This window comes from Oreochromis niloticus, linkage group LG5, assembly GCF_001858045.2.
Source record: "Oreochromis niloticus isolate F11D_XX linkage group LG5, O_niloticus_UMD_NMBU, whole genome shotgun sequence".
NCBI classification, from domain to species: Eukaryota; Metazoa; Chordata; class Actinopteri; order Cichliformes; family Cichlidae; genus Oreochromis; species Oreochromis niloticus.
Window position 1 is genome coordinate 16,652,262 of NC_031970.2, and position 17,150 is coordinate 16,669,411.

Genomic DNA, 17,150 nt, shown 5'->3' on the forward strand with positions numbered 1-17,150 from the left:
ACAACTTCTTCCAGTAATCATAATTACCATTTTCAAAGTACTTTTCTTTAACTCTCATTTATAATTTTCACAACAAAACTACTACAAAATACTTTTGTACAGTTTTTTTCAGTTTCTTGTGGTTACAGTAACCTTAGATGTGATTTGTCATATGTTACGCTTCTTCTTTCAGCTTGTCACCAGAGCAGATTATCTGACTCCATCTCACTGTATCCCCCGCATCCTCCTCTGTCACACCAGCCCTCTTCATGTCCTCCTTCACTACATCCGTGAATCTGGCAGCTCCATCTTCAACATCCTTTACCCCAGATATCCATTCTCCCTTCCCTGCACATGTCCAAACATCTCAGCCTTCCCTCTCTAACTTTGTCTGAACCCGAGCTGTCCTTCTGATGTTCTCATATTTAAGCTTGTTCACTCTGGTCACTCCTAATGAAAATCTTAGCATCTTCAGCTCTTTCACATCCCACCATCTCCAAACCAAACATCATAGCAGGTTTCACAATCAAACATATAAACCTTTCTTTTCACTCTTGTTTCTATCCTTCTGTCACAGATCACCCCTGACACTTGTCTTCACCTACTCCAACCTACTTGCGCTCTCTTCTTCACCTCTCTTGTGGACTGTCCTTTGCTTTGGATTGTTCTCCCCAGGTATTTAAATGATCTACCTTTGCTACATCTGCTCTTTACAGCTTTACTGTTAAGCCTGTCTCCTTCTTATTCACACACATTTTCTGTTTTTCTTCTACGAATTTTCATTCTTCCCATGCTCTTCCCACCAGAGCATACCTCCACCTATCAAGACTCTCCTCTGATGTTCTCTATTCTTCTCTATCAACACTGTCAAAGCAAACATTGGATTGCTCTTTCTTAGCATGAAGCATATCAACAAGCATATATATGTATATATATATATATCACCTCTCTTCCTAACCTAGCTTTAACAATTCTTTCCCTTCTGTCTTCACAGTACGGCTCATCAGCTTGATCCCTCTGTAGTTGATGTCATATGTTTGTTAAAACACAGGGACAACATACGGGGGGAAACCCTGCTCCATGTTTCTAGCTCAGAATGCATTGTGTCCACTGCTTCTTGGGTTTGGGACATCTCAGATATTAGTTCTCATTACCACTCCATGTTATGATGTTTGTACTCTGGTGATTCAGGTGACTTTGATTGGGATGGAGGTGTCCTCACCACATAAATCACCACATTGCCTAGTTTTGTTTCTGCATGTTTCTTTAATCTTCTTTAATTTTTTGGTTGCCAGGTTTCTTTGCGATGAAACACAACTGGGTGGGTTTGCAATCTCTGACACCCCCCCCCCCCCCCCCCCCCAAAAAAAAACTCATGAAAAAGGCTTTCTCCCACAGTCCAAAGACATGGGTTAGGTTAATTTATGATTCTAAGTGTAAATGGTTGTCTGTCTCCCTGTAAAAGACTGGTGACATGTCCAGGGTGTACCCCCACCTGGGTCGATTATGATTTCTTATTCAATTTTTTAAAATATAAATTCTGTGATTGCTTTAAATGTTATTTGTTTCCCATGAATGTGCTTCTTGTTATGTAATGCTTCCAGAAGCTCCACTATGAAAAACAACTTGATCCATAGGAAACATTTTTTATTGCTCCTTACTTTGTCAGTTATTCCAGTGTTAATTCATATAAATGTATGGCCTGTGATTTAAATAGTAGAAATCAGTCAATCAATGAATCATATTACTGTAAAAATGTTCGTTGAATATAGTACACGGTGCAGTGTTACTCCTAGCCTGTAGGGGCCAGCACTGCCTCGGTTGGCGCTTTTTCTCTGCCTTCCAATCCAAACACAACCTCAACATCCGGGCAGGAGTTTTCAAACAACACTGGCTAGCCGGTTAGCCGCTAAACATTTTTGCTCAGGGAATTACGGCTAACTTCTTTTGAGATTTTGGTAAGACTTGTTTTTGAAATTTAAATTATTTGTTAATTTTTCCCCCAGCTTGCGCGTATTTTATTGGGGGAGAACTTTATCGTTTTTAATTTACTCGTGTTGCAGTAGCATGCTAACTGCCGCTCGTCTGTTTGCTTTGTTTCATACATCCAAGCGACTCTAACGTTGTCTGATTAAGTACTACTTCCCATTTTAGACTTTATTAATGAGTAAAAAACCGACTGTCCTCTTTATACTAAGTTGATTGAAAATAAGTTTACAGTGGCGTTATTATTTTTTCTCTGTTCTTGTAGCCGTGGGCTAGCCTGTTGTTTAACCAGCCAGCGATGTCAGCGAGCTCCAAGCGGAGACGAGCTACTTCTCCCTCCAGCAGTGTGAGCGGAGGGGGAGACCTCGATGATGTCTCTTCCTCTACTCCTGGAAGTGGCAGAAAAAGAAAAAGAGTCTCCAATGTCCCTCCTGTGGATACGGTAAATGCGCCTTTGTGTGTGTGTGTGTGTGTGTGTGTGTGTGTGTGTTACATGACCTGACTTTAGCAAGGCCGATGTGATCTGTACGTGCCTTTGAAACCATATTAAAAGTATATTGGAGTTTTAAAAGCTTTTTCCCCCCTCTTAGATTGCTGTATGCCATGAATTGTTCAACACTGTCAGAGACTACAAGGATGATCAAGGGAGGCAGCTTAGTGAGGTCTTCCAAAGGGTGCCAAAGAGGAGGTACTGTATCTGTTTGATATCACAATACTGGAGATGAGTTAAGGTAATCTCTGCAGAAAAGCTAAAGCTTACCTACGTAGTAATCTTTAGAAGCTGCAAAAGACAAACACAGAAAATGTGTACTGAATATATGGAATAATGGACGTTGCTATGAAAAAAGTATTTACCCCTTTGTTGTTTTAGTCTTTTTAAATATCTGTCACAATTACGTTGTTTGATATTTAATATTAGATAAAGAAAGCCCAAGTAAATAAAAAAATGAAGATTTCATTTGTTATGGGGAAGACTGTTAGAAAAAAATAACTGGTCACCCTTTGTTAAAACACGAATTTAACTTTGAATATTGTATTTGTTTTTTGGAAACCTGGTTGTGCCACCCTTGGCAGCAAGGGTTAGCTGCAAGCTGTGGGAAACGCAATCAAGTGTTTGCGATAACGGGCAGTGAGTCTTTCACATTACTTTTGATGAATTTTGGTCACACTAGAGGTGAATGCCCTGTTCTCAATAGGATTTAAGTCTGGTCTTTGATTAGGCCACTCTAAAACTTTCATTTTGTTTTTTTGTTTGTTTTTGTTTTTTGTGTTTCGAATCACTGTCCTGTTTGAGCTTTAGCACATGGATAGACATACTCTTTCAGGATTATTTTGCTAGAGAGCAGAATTCATGGTTCCATCAATTACGATAAGTCATCCAGGTGCTGAAGCACTACCACCACCATGTTTGACTGTTGGTATGACTGTTGGTATGATGTTCTTATGAAATGCTGTTAGTGTTTTAGTAAGATGTTATGAGATTCAAACCTTCCAAGAAGGTCAGTTGACAGTTGTCTTGTCAGTTGAGAGAATATTCTCCCAAATGTCTCGGGGATTGTCAAGATGTTTTTTGGTAAATGTGAGCTTTTATGTTCTTTTTATACAGCAATGGTTTCCACCTTGGAATTCTCCCATGGATGCCATTTTTTGCAGTCTCTTTTTTTTTATTGTTGAATCATGAACTCATCATGAACTTCCTGGATGAGTTGTTTGTCTGAGTAATTTTGGTAGGCCAGCAACTCCGGGGAAGGTTCAATACTCTTCCAAGTTTTTGCCATTTGTGGATAATGGCTCTCACTGTTGTTTGCTAGATTATCAAAACCTTAGAAATGCTTTTGTAACTCTTGTCAGACTGATGGATGTCAATGACTTTGTTTTTCATCTGTTTGTTTAGTTTGTGACATGAAATGTTGCTTTTGACATCTTTTAACCCACTCACTTTGGTTCAATTGGTGGAGAGAAATTTGCCTCAAAAGTGCCTACAATATGATCCACAAGCATAAACTAAGATTTACAAATGTGTACAATGATTTGTGTGTAACGTTTGAGGTCTCACAAACATGTGTTTTAATCCACACACAAATACAAAGGACTCTGACCACCTGTAAAACAATTTTACACATTCATACATCCAAACCTGAATAAATACTGATCATTGTACTCATTGTGCACATTTGCAAGAATTAGTTATGCTTGTGGATTATTTGATTGGCATTTGCAACCCAAATTTCTCCCCATAATTTCTTGATTCACACACAGGGCCAGAGATGGGTTTGGACAGCTTTTTTCCCCTGAATAAATGAAATTTTCATGTAAAAACTGAATTTTGTATTTACTCTGATTATTATATATGTATCTTTCATTTTCTGTTATTATGCCTATTTTTAAAATTAAATTGATGTGAAATGTGTTAATGTGACAAATATGCAGGAAAAAAAGAAATGTTTTCACACTTTTGTAAAATGAATGAATAATGTATATTGAACATACTCAATAATGTTGGATAATGTGAAAGTGTTTCAATTAGTCTTTTTTTTTCTTTTTCAGGAATCAGCCTGATTATTATGAAGTGGTGTCCCAGCCAATTGATATGACGAAGATTCAGTATAAACTGAAGTCTGAGGATTATAATGATGTTGAGCAGCTTACTGCAGATTTTCAGCTCCTTTTCAACAATGCCAGATCATTCTACAAGGTAGGGAGAACGACAGTGCTTTCTTTATTCCTACAGGTAGCCTCTAAGGTTATAATAAATACACTATTACTTCAGCTTCATTATACAAGCTTTTACTTAGGTGTGCATCTCCCAATGTAAACCTTATGTGATTGTTTATTTTGCCTCATGTTCAATGATTCAGAGGGACAGTGAGGAGTATCAAGCTGCATGCAAGCTTTGGGAAGTGTATTTTCAAACAAGGAATGAGTTTGTGCAACCTGGAGACGGAGATGAGGATGATGATGATGGCGATGATATGGATAATGCAGGAATGGCAACTGAAGAGGAGGTAAGTCCTCATTACCTGTAAGACTGAGTTGCCCTGTGTGTATGATTGCCAGTTATTAGCTCAATAATAACAAAGGGTTCATATTTCTTTATTGAATTTAAAAATAATTTAAAATATTAAAAAACTGTTTGAGGATATTGCCTTTGTATTGTGAATAAATAGCACCACTGTATGGGGTCAGAACTTATTTATACATATTTGTCTTTTAGACCTCAGTTGGAAGTTTGAAGGAAGTGCTGGAGCAACTCTTGGAGGCTATAGTGTCACATGCTGATCCCTCAGGGCGTCTGGTCAGTGAACTGTTCCAGAAATTGCCTTCCAAAGTGGTAAGTATCAAGGAAATTGATAACTGTTCTTCACACAAAGCATAATAATATAAGACACGTTAAACAAAGCTTCACTTTGCTATTTTCTTACATATAGGTTTTTATTCAAGGCAGTTTAGGAGTGTAAAGTCCAGTTATTTTCCCGTGTTTGTGGTTTTGTGTACCAACTCCAGTCTGTTGTAGAATTGTTCTTTCTTTTTTAGCATTACCCAGACTACTATGCCATTATAAAGGAGCCAATAGATCTGAGAACAATCGCTCAAAGAATACAGGTAGTCATTTTGCTTCCTGACCTTTAACCATTTGTTAATTTTACAGCTTCAGTGTGTTGTATTTCTAACCAAAATGTAATTTCATTTGCATAGATTGGATACTATAAAAATGTCAATGCTATGGCCAAGGATGTTGAACTGATGACCAAAAATGCTAAAACTTACAATGAGCCAGGATCTCAGGTTTTTAAGGTAATAGTCCTTTTCTCAGTTTTCTTCTTTATGAGTTTTAATACTCTCAATATTAACAATTGCTCTTTTATTCTATAGGACGCCAACACCATAAAGAAAGTCTTCATCCAGCGTAAGACAGAGCTTGAGCATGCAGAACCTACTAAATCTAGTCTTCGTATCAGGTATTAAACAACACTATAACAGTGCTCTTAGTGTTGTCTTTTTGTAAATCAAATCTGCTCGTTATACCAACAGAAAAATCTCATACCTTTAAGATATATATGGTGAATTGTGTATCTTTGTTACTATTTAGAAATCGTAGGTCTGGCCAGGGAGATCGAATTTCTGGTGTTAGCGTAGCTCTACAGTATGGCTCTGAGAGTGAGGACGATCCTGTGCTCTCAGGTAATTCTTATCAGTTCATGTAGCACACAAATTTACTTTGTGGCTGTGCAGAAAAAAAGTAACACTTTGTGTTGTCTATGTTTGCAGGTTCTGTATGCTATGATGAGGGAGAGTCAGAAGCTGAGAGTCAGAGTTCAAGTATGGAGATGAGCAACCCAATCTTCCAACTGTACGAAGCTGTGAGGGGTGCCAGAAATAACCAGGGCCAGATGTTCTCTGAACCCTTTCAGCAGCTGCCCTCTCGCAGGGAATACCCCGACTATTATCAGCAGATAAAACAGCCCATTTCCCTCCAGCAAATCAGGCAAGAACCAGATATTCATACCATATGGTATTTAAAAATTGAACCCTCTTTCCACCAAATTACATTTCTGGGGGACGTTTAAAAAAAGTTTTTTCTTTCTCCTTCTTAGGGCGAAGATGAAGAATGGCGAGTATGACAGCGTGGAACAAATTGAGACTGACCTCAATCTGATGTTTGAGAATGCAAAGCGCTACAACATGCCTAACTCAAGCATCTATAAACGGGCTTTCAGGCTTCAGCAGATCATGCAGGTAACAACTTGTAAATCATTCTGTCAGATTGTGCTTAAAACAGTTTTACCTCTACATTTAGAGGTAAAACAGCACATTATAAAAGCACAATATTTGAAGCAGACTGTAGATAATGGATAATAATAGGGTAAGGCAATGTACCCATCTGCTTGTTCTGTGTAGGCAAAAAAGAGGGAACTTCTAAGGAGAGATGACGAAGATGGGGACAGCATTCTGTCTTCTGATGCAGGGAGCGTTAAGAGGAAAAGGTATTACTATTTCTATTGATACTAATGCCTTTGAAATATAAAATTGCAAACATTGTTTTTAAATTTTTAAGGTTTTATCAATGTCTTAGTGTTGTCATACTTTTATCTATTTTTAATTTTTGTCCAGCCACAAAAAAAACGTGAAAAAGAACCGAATGAAAGCCTTTTATGCTGCCGTGACCGAGGCCAGGGAGGCAGGCACAAATCGACGTCTGTGTGATCTCTTTATGGTTAAACCATCCAAGAAGGATTACCCTGACTACTATAACGTCATCCTTGAACCGATGGACCTGAAAACCATTGAACATAACATTCGCAATGAACGCTATGCCACAGAGGAAGCTCTGATGGAAGACATGAAGCTAATGTTCCGCAATGCGCGGCATTACAATGAAGAGGGATCTCAGGTTGGGACTTTGACTCCTTCTGTGATAAAACTTGAATTTTTCTTATAGTCAAATTTATAACGAGTTTAAGTCTTCTGACTCCCCAATTTCTGGTTTATGTAGGTATATAATGATGCTGACATTTTGGAAAAGATACTGAAAGATAAGCGCAAGGAGTTGGGTCCTCCACCTGAGGAGGAGGATGTGGGGTCTCCCAAACTGAAACTAAGTAAGTGGGAATGCTTGTGCATGTTTTCTTTCCTTCATTAAAGGTTGAAATACTTCTGCACTTGTAAAATATTACCATGTAATAACACTGAGGTCTGTGTATCCTTGACCCGTTTTTCACTAATTGGTTAGTCTTTAATTTTAAAAAATTAATTAATTAGTTTGTGGAACTACTTCTTTGCACTTTTTTGAGGGGAGGGGGTAACCTACTATATAGTTGTTCCTCTTAAATATTATCAGCCAAAACTCTGCCTGTCTCACTTCAACATGTACGATTTAAACAGCAACTGTGAAAATCAGGGCTGGCTGGAAAGCTACATGGCTTAGTGGTTGGACTTGTACAGTATGTGAACAAATGCCATTAGTAATGAGTTGTTTCATTTCCCAGCCAGTCGGACTGTAGCTGCATATCATTCTCCTGCTTCTTGTCTGTATCTGCTGTGACTGCTGTGACTATCTGATAAACGCAAAAATGTTCAAAAATCAACTTTAAAAAAAATAAAAAAAGAACAAGAAAGAAATTTTTAAGTATTTTGGACAGTTTGAGCTGTATTGCTCTTTTGTTTTCTGGCTCTTTCTAACTTCTGTTTTACTTTTTTTTTTTTTTTTTTTTTAAGCTTTTTAAAACTAACATACATTTTTTTATGTTAAGGAAAGAGTGGTGTTTCTCCAAAGAAGTCCAAATACCTCACCCCTCTTCAGCAGAGGTTAAATGAGCTGTATGATGCTGTGCGAAACTTCACTGACCGCCGAGGTCGGCGCCTAAGCACAATCTTCCTCCGTCTACCCTCTCGTGCCGAGTTGCCTGACTACTACGCTACAATCAAGAGACCGATTGACATGGAACGTGTGCGAAGCCACATGGCTGCAGGCCGTTACCAAGATGTTGACGCCCTGGTGGAGGACTTTGCTCTGATGTTCAATAATGCCTGCATATACAACGAGCCTGAGTCTCTGATTTATCGGGATGCTTTAGTGTTGCACCGAGTGTTGTTGGAGACACGGAAACAGCAAGAGGGAGGGGAGGAGTTTGGCCCTCCAGCTGTGGGTCCTCTGGTGCGAGAACTGATCAGGAACCTGTTTGTGTCCGTGATGGGTCACCAGGATGAAGAGGGTCGCTGCTATAGTGACTCACTGGCTGAGATTCCTGCTGTGGATCCAGCTGCCCCTGAAAAGCCACCGCTTAATTTTGATGTCATCAGAATGAATGTGGAGCGCGGTCGCTACAGGAGACTCGATGTCTTCCAGGAACACATGTTTGAAGTGCTAGAGAAGGCAAGAAGGTTACACAGGTATGGAAACTTATTATAAAATAAGCTTGGTGCATTCAATTTTTTTTTTCTTTAATTGTTTATCCATTAAAGTAAAGTGCATTTGCTTTGAGCGGTTCACCAAGGCTTCACAAACCACAGAAATGGCAAATGAAAATGGGTGTTCACAACTTAAATAAACTTCTGACATTGCTAAGTGGTTAGATCATTTTTACCTTGAAACATCGCCCATTTTATATTTTCCATTTTGTAAGGATCAAACATTTTGTTTGTGTGCTGTTCTTCAGGAGAATTTGGTGATATGGTGCATATACCTGTACATATTTACTTTGAAACTGAAATAAAAAAAAAATGTATATGCATTAAGTGTAATCAGTTTTATTTTAAGCAAATCAATGTTTATTGTTAAATATGTGGCTCTCCTAATAAATGAGTCCTGTTTTTACTTGCTTTGCAACACTAGGTGATACAACTCAAATGTGTGCCAGTGTTTTCTTATGATGAATGTTTTTTGCATTGGCAGGACTGACTCTGAGATATTTGAGGATGCAGTGGAGCTACAACAGTTTTTAATCAAAATCAGGGATGAGCTGTGCAAGAATGGCGAGATTTTACTGTCCGTTGCACTCAATTACACGTTAAAACACCTCCACAGTGACGTAGACCAGGAAAAGAGGGAGAAAATTCCCAAAGAGATTGAAGAGGACAAACAAAAGAAGGATGAGGATGAAAACCAAGGTGTGTAAACTTCTAGAAAACATGCAGGAGGTGTGACTAATATTAAATGTGGTTGTGGCATTGAAATCATGACATGTTTCTCACCTTAAGAAGACGAGAAGCCCGAGGACCTGGCGGGAGAGGCGTGGCAGTCAAAGCCAGAGCATGTGTACAGTCAAGACTGCAGATTTGAAAACCGTACCTACCACGTGGGGGACTTCGTCTATGTGGAGCCGTCAGAACCAAACCTCCAGCCCCACATTGTCTGTATAGAACGTCTTTGGGAGGATGAAGCAGGTAGCCTAACTTGAAAATTATAGGAAGAATTATAGAATTATATCACGATTTTAAGTATTTCTGTTTCTGCAAGTTAGCTGATTCAACATCTTGATGTCGTTTCCATTTAGTCAGTATATTTTGCTAAAAACAGATTGTGCTTTATATACGCAGGTGAGAAGTGGCTCTATGGCTGCTGGTTCTACAGACCCAGTGAAACCTTTCACTTGGCCACACGCAAGTTTCTGGAAAAAGAAGTCTTCAAGAGTGACTACTACAACAAAGTGTCCATCAGTAAGGTTTTGGGCAAATGTGTGGTCATTTTTGTGAAGGTGAGAAAGTGAAAACCATATTGGAAATGGTTTAATTTAAGCTGCCAAAAGTCCATTGTCTAACTACGAATCTTTCTGTAGGATTATTTCAAAATGCAACCCGAGGGCTTCAGACCTGAGGACGTTTATGTATGTGAATCCCGCTACACTGCCAGGAACAAGTTTTTCAAAAAGATCAAGATTTGGGCCATGCCGGAGAGTTCTGTTAAATTAGTCCCTCGGGAGGCGCCTCTTCCTGTTGTTCGTGTAGCCTCAATGTTTGTCAAGCCTGACCAGGATAAAACGGTGGCATATACAGTCAATGGCTTTGTAGACAAGGTAAGGTGAGATTGTATATTCTAGGCTTCGAACCCCCCCCCCAACATTTACTGACTATGTTCACTACTCCAAAAAAACCAAACAGTGGGCCAGTTGGCGTTAATTGAAAAGCATTAACTCGTAAACTATTAGCACACTGATAAGGAGCCTGTTGATTGTTTTTCCATATAATAAACACCTGAATCCTCTGTCTGTGTTCATTTAGGAGAAAGAGGATGTCCCTACGGAGATGAGTGGAGCTGAGCCTGGCTGCCAGTACTATGAACAGTTATGCTACAAAAACATGTGGTATAAAGTGGGAGACTGTGTTTACATTCAGTCTCATGGATTATCAAAACCTCGGGTTGCCAGGTTGGTTGACATATATTATGCTGCATGCATACTTTTTGAAATAGGGCCTGATGTGTTGATTGGTGGTGTTAGATAAGATGGAGTTACTAGCTGTTGGTAACATGACTTCCTGTGCTGGGCTATAGGATAGAGAAGCTGTGGCAACAGAATGGAACTACTTTCTTTTTCGGACCCATCTTCATTCACCCTGAGGAAACAGAGCACGAGCCCACGAAGATGTTTTACAAGAGGGAGGTGTTTCTGAGTCATTTGGAGGAGACCCTGCCCATGACTTGTGTCATAGGTATGATTTTGAACACAGCTCATTCATTCCTTGTGTAGTGCATTTAAATGAATTGTGCACTAAAGAAAGGAAGGATTTTGTTTTTCCAGCAGAAAGAAATTGGTTGAATGGCAACCTCATAAGCTTGAGAAATAGTCTTAGATAAGACAGACAAAAGTGCATTTCCCAGAAGGTCATTTCTTGTATTAAGTTTTAAATGAAAATTAAAGCTATAAGTTTCAAATACATTTGAGCCACCTCAGAACAGGTTTTTCATCAGCAGTCTTTTCTAATCTTTTATTCTGCTTTTCTGCTCTCCAGGCAAATGTGTAGTGTCTTCCTTTAAGGACTACCTGTCATGCAGACCCACCGAGTTTTCAGAAGACGATGTGCTGCTGTGCGAGAGCCGTTACATTGAGAGTGAGAAGATGATGAAAAAGTTCAAGGGTCTGAAACGCTTCTCGTACTCTTCCAAAGTGGTTGAGGATGAGATCTACTACTTCAGGTCTGTTGGTTAAACAGAGCATTTATTAGGATCATAGATGGTGTAAAGCAGCGGTCCCCAACCTTTTTTGCGCCACTGACCGGTTTATGCCCGACAATATTTTCACAGACCGGCCTTTAAGGTGTCGCGGATAAATACAACAAAATAAAACTAGTACCGGTACCAAAAAAAAAGAAGATTTATTCATAACACACGTGAAAAGACCCAGGAAAACCGAGTTAACAATAAGAACGATAACAAAATAACGCTGAAAACCGATAAAAACCCTGAAAACCATACATTTCACACCTGAGCCTCAACTCTCGCGGCCCGGTACCAAACGACTCACGGACCGGTACCGGTCCGAGGCCCGGGGGTTGGGGACTGCTGGTGTAAAGGATGGATGTCGCAAGCAGGACGTTTCCAATAAGTTAATAAAGCCTTCAGCTGAGCACTTATACTTTTGGCATCCTGGGTTCAGATTTACTAAAGACGTTGTGCCAGTGAAAACTGGATTTTGGCGGGTTAAAAAAAAAAAAAAGTACTGTGGGTATGTACATGTACAAGGTTTTAAAATGTGTTCAGGAGAATATTTTAAATCTAGTGCATCTAGTAAAGTGATTTACTAACGTTTGCATCATGTAGTTTACTGCTAATTATGCTCATATTTAATGCCGGGGGAAAAAAATATCTCATTTTTTGTGCTTGATATTGAAATGAACTCACTACACCTGTATTTAGAATACAGTTCAGCCTTTTTGAATCAACCTCAAAACTAACCAAACCTCTGAGCGCTGTGTGGGGATTGAACTCGCTCTATTTTGCCCCATTCAGTAAAGCTGGTCCTGTAAAACTGGATTTGATGAGTGAGGGCTGGATCTGATCTGATTGGCTGATTCTCGTTTATGACATGAATAATGATCATAATGGACTTTATGTTTTACTCAGTATGACCTGAAACTAAAGACTGAGCCCAGAATCTCATTGGGAAGGTGTTTACTGCCATAGGTAGTCAAAGGAGTTTGCAAAGCCACAGCCATCTTTTATGCTCTCTATGGTTCTCATTCAAATTGAATGATTAGCACTGAGGTGCTATGATGTCTGCTTATTTTATTCTATGTAGAAAATTAATAGTGCCACAGAAGGAAGCATCACCGATTTTGGACAAGAAGATAGATGAGCTCGAGGTTAAACTGGCAGATATGGAGGATGCAGATGATGACATGGAAGACATGGATGAGGATGAGGAAGCTCCAGAGACACCTTCTTTGCCTCAGATGCAAACCCCACTTACAAACGACATGGAAGTCATGCCATACACACCCTCACAGGTATCGCAACCCAGGTCTAATTTTTTCAACTATCTGTTTCTTTTCTGAAAAAGTTTTCTTCTTTTTTTTAAACTTGTGTCTTTGCTTTTCCATGAAGACCACTCCTAAGGTTAAAGGCTTGTCAAAGAAGGAAGGGGCCAAGAGAAAGATCAACATGAGTGGTTATATCCTCTTCAGCAGTGAAATGAGAGCAGTGATAAAAGCTCGTCACCCAGACTTTTCCTTCGGGGAGCTGAGTCGACTGGTAGGAACCGAGTGGAGGAACCTCGAAGCTTCCAAGAAGGCAGAGTATGAAGGTGAGATAAAATAATTAAATGAATAAAAATATTAATCTGTGTGAACTTGTTCTAGCAAAACCAAAAATAAATAAATAAATGAATCACATCTTTTGATGTTTCAGAGCGTGCAGCCAAAATAGTGGAACAGCAAGAACGTGAGAGGCCACCTCAGAAGCAAGCTTCCCCAAGAGCAGGTACCCCTGTAGGGGCACTGATGGGGGTGGTGCCTTCGCCTAGCACTATGGGAATGATAAACCAGACCATGACACCTGTGTCAGGTAACCCCTCTCAGAGACAGCACGAGTGTTTGACAGCAGGAAAAATGAGGCTGGACTGAATTAAAGACAGTAATCCTGTAATTTTCTAACATTTTAAAAGACGTTTATCTCAAAACTATGTTGTTATTGCAGTTTTTCCTCTTTATTTGCTGCTATTTGTTTGTAGTTTTGTCATCAACCTTCATATTTTATATTGCATGACATGAATTGCATGAATATTATTTTTTAACTATGAATGCCTTTTGTTAATATTTCATTTCTCATTCATGCTTGTTTTGCTAACATTCTCAAACCCATATGTATTGTATGCCCCTTTCACACGAAACCTTCAATATCAACCATCAACTGTGTCTATTTATCTTTGCCGATGACCATGTGGGGCTGGAGGCCAACGTTTCTTTTTTTGGAAATGTAATCAGTGCAAGAATGAGCTGACTAGATTTTAGTGGTCTAAGGTCACTGTGACCTTATCTCAGGAATTCCCATGCTAACAACAAAATTTCACACATTGGCGGAATTTTATCTCCGATACGGTCATCTTTGCCGTTCAGAGCTCACAAATTGGGAAAAAAATGTAGTTGCATGAATGGTAGAAAGTTTGTAGACATGCGAAAACTTTTAAATTAACAGCAGTTGTGGTTTAAGGTACTTGTGTGAAAGGGGCCACTGTGTGCAGTAGTAGTGCATGTTATTTTAGTGTCAGCTGCATGTCACTTATGCATGGATATGTTGTCCTCTCCTCACACTTTTCCCAAAGGCATGATGGGAGCTTACGGTCCACCTTACATGACAATGCAGGGCCCCCATGAGGGTTTGCTGAGTGTGGCCCCAATGCCACCTCACCCTACAGGGGGTCCTCACCTGCCTCCTCACCATCTCCAGCAAGGTATGCCCGGGTACCCTGGCATGCCTCATCAGGGTAAGGGCCACTGTCCTAGCCGCACCTGCTCAGTCACATCCAGTCGTGTCTCTCCTGCTGGAGGGGGTTTACCTGGTCCACAGGCTGCAAAGCCTGATCTACACACTGAGCAGTCAAAGCAGTCTCTTCTAAAGTGCTCTCACATTTCACACTTAAAATATACAAACAAATATATGAAATTCACACATGGAATGCATGAAAAACTGATACCAAACCACTAACGTTCAACTGATAGTTAAAAAAAACTAACATTTCCATGAGTCATTATAAAGCTTAACATAAAGTGAACAAAAACAAGAGTTTACCACAGTTACAAAATGCACACAAGCTAAATATTATCATTTACAACAGGGATGATGGGCGCTGGTATGAATGGCATGGCGGGAAGTCCTGCACAAGGAAACTTTATTCAACAGGTGAGCCTGAGTGCAGAAAACGCTGGCTGTATAGGTGTTATTTCATATTTTTATATAGTTCAAATTGGTGTTTTTAACTATACAAGAAAATATGGATTTTGTTTTTTTTTCCTGCATAATCTGATATCACCTGCTTCAGTTTAACTAGCAAATGTATATACAGGCCTATTTTTTGCAAATAATGATAATCATAATGATAATTTAAATTATGCTGCTTTGCAATTCAGAATTCTATGTATCATCTAGATGCTAACAAAATGTTGTCATTGTGTGATCTTAGCCTGGGATGTTTAGCCCAGGACAGCATGCTCCTCCACCTTATCCTGGACAAGGACAGTTGGGCCAACCCTCACATTTGCAGCCCACCACTCCCATGTTTGTGGCTCCACCACCAAAGACTCAGAGAGTGCTTCACTCAGAGGCCTACCTGAAGTACATAGAGGGCTTAAATTCAGACTCCAGCACTGTTAGCAAGTGGGACCAAGCACTCAAAGGTAGGTTCTTTGTTTTTACTTTTATTTCTAGAAAAATCTTCATCACTGCTTTTTTTCAGTTGCTTTGTCTTTTTTTTGAAAACATTTGTATTTTTCAGCTCTGAAGAGTTATTTCAAGAACTGTAAAGACTGTATTGTGCTCTGAAGTTTGTTTTTTTTCTTATGTTAAAATTATGTCTAAGTCATTGTCACAAAAATTAAAGCAACATAATTAACACCCCTCTGTAAGAGGTTGGAAAACTGAGAGGACCAGATTCCTGTAATACAAAGCAGGATTTCGGCTTGCCTGAGAAACTTGAGGGTTGACACTGGGTTTTCAGTGCAACGAAGGTGGATCACCTCCTACCGGGGTAGAGCGCCATGGTAACTTAGATTGGGTTCCCGATTAGAGGTCAACATGTGTGAAATCAGGAGGGGAGAGAGAGTGGGGAAAGGCACGCAGCAAAAACAATATTTTAATAAAAGGTTGGTTATAATTATCAGATTCAGTCATGTCTTAATGAGAAGAGTTGTGATTATAAGTATGGTAACTTCTTTCAGTTCTACATTGCTGCCAGCTTTTCTTCATATGGGTTAAAATGGGCATCATTTTATTAATGGAGCAGCTTTTTTTCCTGTCTTATTGACCAAAGCACTTAAATGGCACACTTTTAATATGATAATACTCTCATACAAACGCTTCCATTTTGTATTGTGTGTTTAATCTCTTCGTACTTTTACTATAGTATAACTTTTATAAAGTTCTTTCAACCAAAAAGCAAAAAAATCAGCTACTCTCCTGTGCTATTTACTGATAAGTGCTATTTCCACTTATCAGTAATTGTAAATGATTACAAGCTACCAGTATCAACCCTTTCATGTTTACATATAGGGGAAATAGCTAAATGATAGCTTCTGATGCACTGTAGATGATGAAATCCACAAATCCTTTTTTTTTTTTTTTTTTTACATTTTACATTGACGATATTATGAATTGTTCCACCTTTCAAAGATTTGACCTCTCTGGGGAGCTTATTTTAGTGCCAGTCATGTTGCTGACCTCCTTCCAATCAGCCTAATTAGCTCTGAGGCATTCAAGCAGGAGCTTTTTAGAGCATTAGACAATTTTCACAGCTTTTTTCTCTCCACTTTTTTCCCCAAATGTGATGCTGGCCTTACATGATAGGAATATATTTCTAAAATGTTGACTGTGTTGCCTTAATTTTTGCATTAAGCCCAAATTGTCATTTCCCAGCATGTTTACCAGTTTGAGTCTGTGCATATCTTTGTTTCTGTTTGCTTTCAAAGGCAATAGTGAACATTATTTGCCTTTTGAATAATTACACTTAAGGAGAAATGTGTGTTTCCATTAACAGCACAAAGGCGAGATTCTCACCTGACCAAAGAACAAGAGAGTCGGCTGCCAGCTCACTGGCTGAAGAGCAAAGGAGCCCACACCACCATGGTGGATGCACTGTGGCGTCTGCGTGACCTGATGTTAAGAGACTCTCTGAACATCTGTCAGGCTCACAACCTGTAACCTGTTGGACTTACAAACCACTCTGCTCAGTCACTGCTCTTATCCTCAAGTCACGGAGTTTAGCTTGTAGACCCTAGAAGCAATATTTTATAGTGAATCATGAGCAATTTTATATTTATTAGCTAACATAATGAGCTGAACAGTTAATTGTGTGCTGCATTTCATTTTTTTTATACCATTTGGATGAATAGTTCTGCTTAACCTGTGATATTTGGCTTATTGGTGCAAATAAATTTGTCAATACCCCAATTAGACTGTGTCCTCTTTTTGTTGTTGATGAGGTTTTTTTTTAATGTGATTACCCTCATAACATGTTTGTGTTTTACTCCTTTGTGCTTCA

The 17,150-nt window shown here is 39.2% G+C and overlaps 1 protein-coding gene across 2 annotated transcripts; it reads left to right on the forward strand.

The window, feature by feature from the left end:
* Window positions 1-1,790: 1,790 nt before the first annotated feature.
* Window positions 1,791-17,060, forward strand: LOC100704433 (protein polybromo-1). Of its 2 annotated transcripts, none has more exons than XM_013273274.3 (30): window positions 1,791-1,937; window positions 2,231-2,407; window positions 2,556-2,653; window positions 4,513-4,660; window positions 4,824-4,970; window positions 5,180-5,296; window positions 5,500-5,568; window positions 5,662-5,760; window positions 5,839-5,924; window positions 6,056-6,147; window positions 6,235-6,451; window positions 6,561-6,702; window positions 6,865-6,950; window positions 7,078-7,357; window positions 7,460-7,565; window positions 8,217-8,856; window positions 9,359-9,573; window positions 9,664-9,849; window positions 10,003-10,160; window positions 10,242-10,478; window positions 10,684-10,829; window positions 10,955-11,112; window positions 11,413-11,596; window positions 12,699-12,906; window positions 13,004-13,202; window positions 13,307-13,462; window positions 14,220-14,381; window positions 14,733-14,797; window positions 15,078-15,291; window positions 16,647-17,060. In XM_013273274.3, the coding sequence occupies exons 2-30, from the start codon at window positions 2,264-2,266 to the stop codon at window positions 16,808-16,810; spliced, it is 4,923 nt and encodes a 1,640-aa protein (XP_013128728.1). In that variant the 5' UTR covers window positions 1,791-1,937; window positions 2,231-2,263; the 3' UTR covers window positions 16,811-17,060. The 2 variants fall into 2 exon arrangements, with proteins under 2 accessions (XP_013128728.1, XP_013128729.1); XM_013273275.3 differs by having other exon boundaries at window positions 9,667-9,849.
* Window positions 17,061-17,150: the final 90 nt, after the last annotated feature.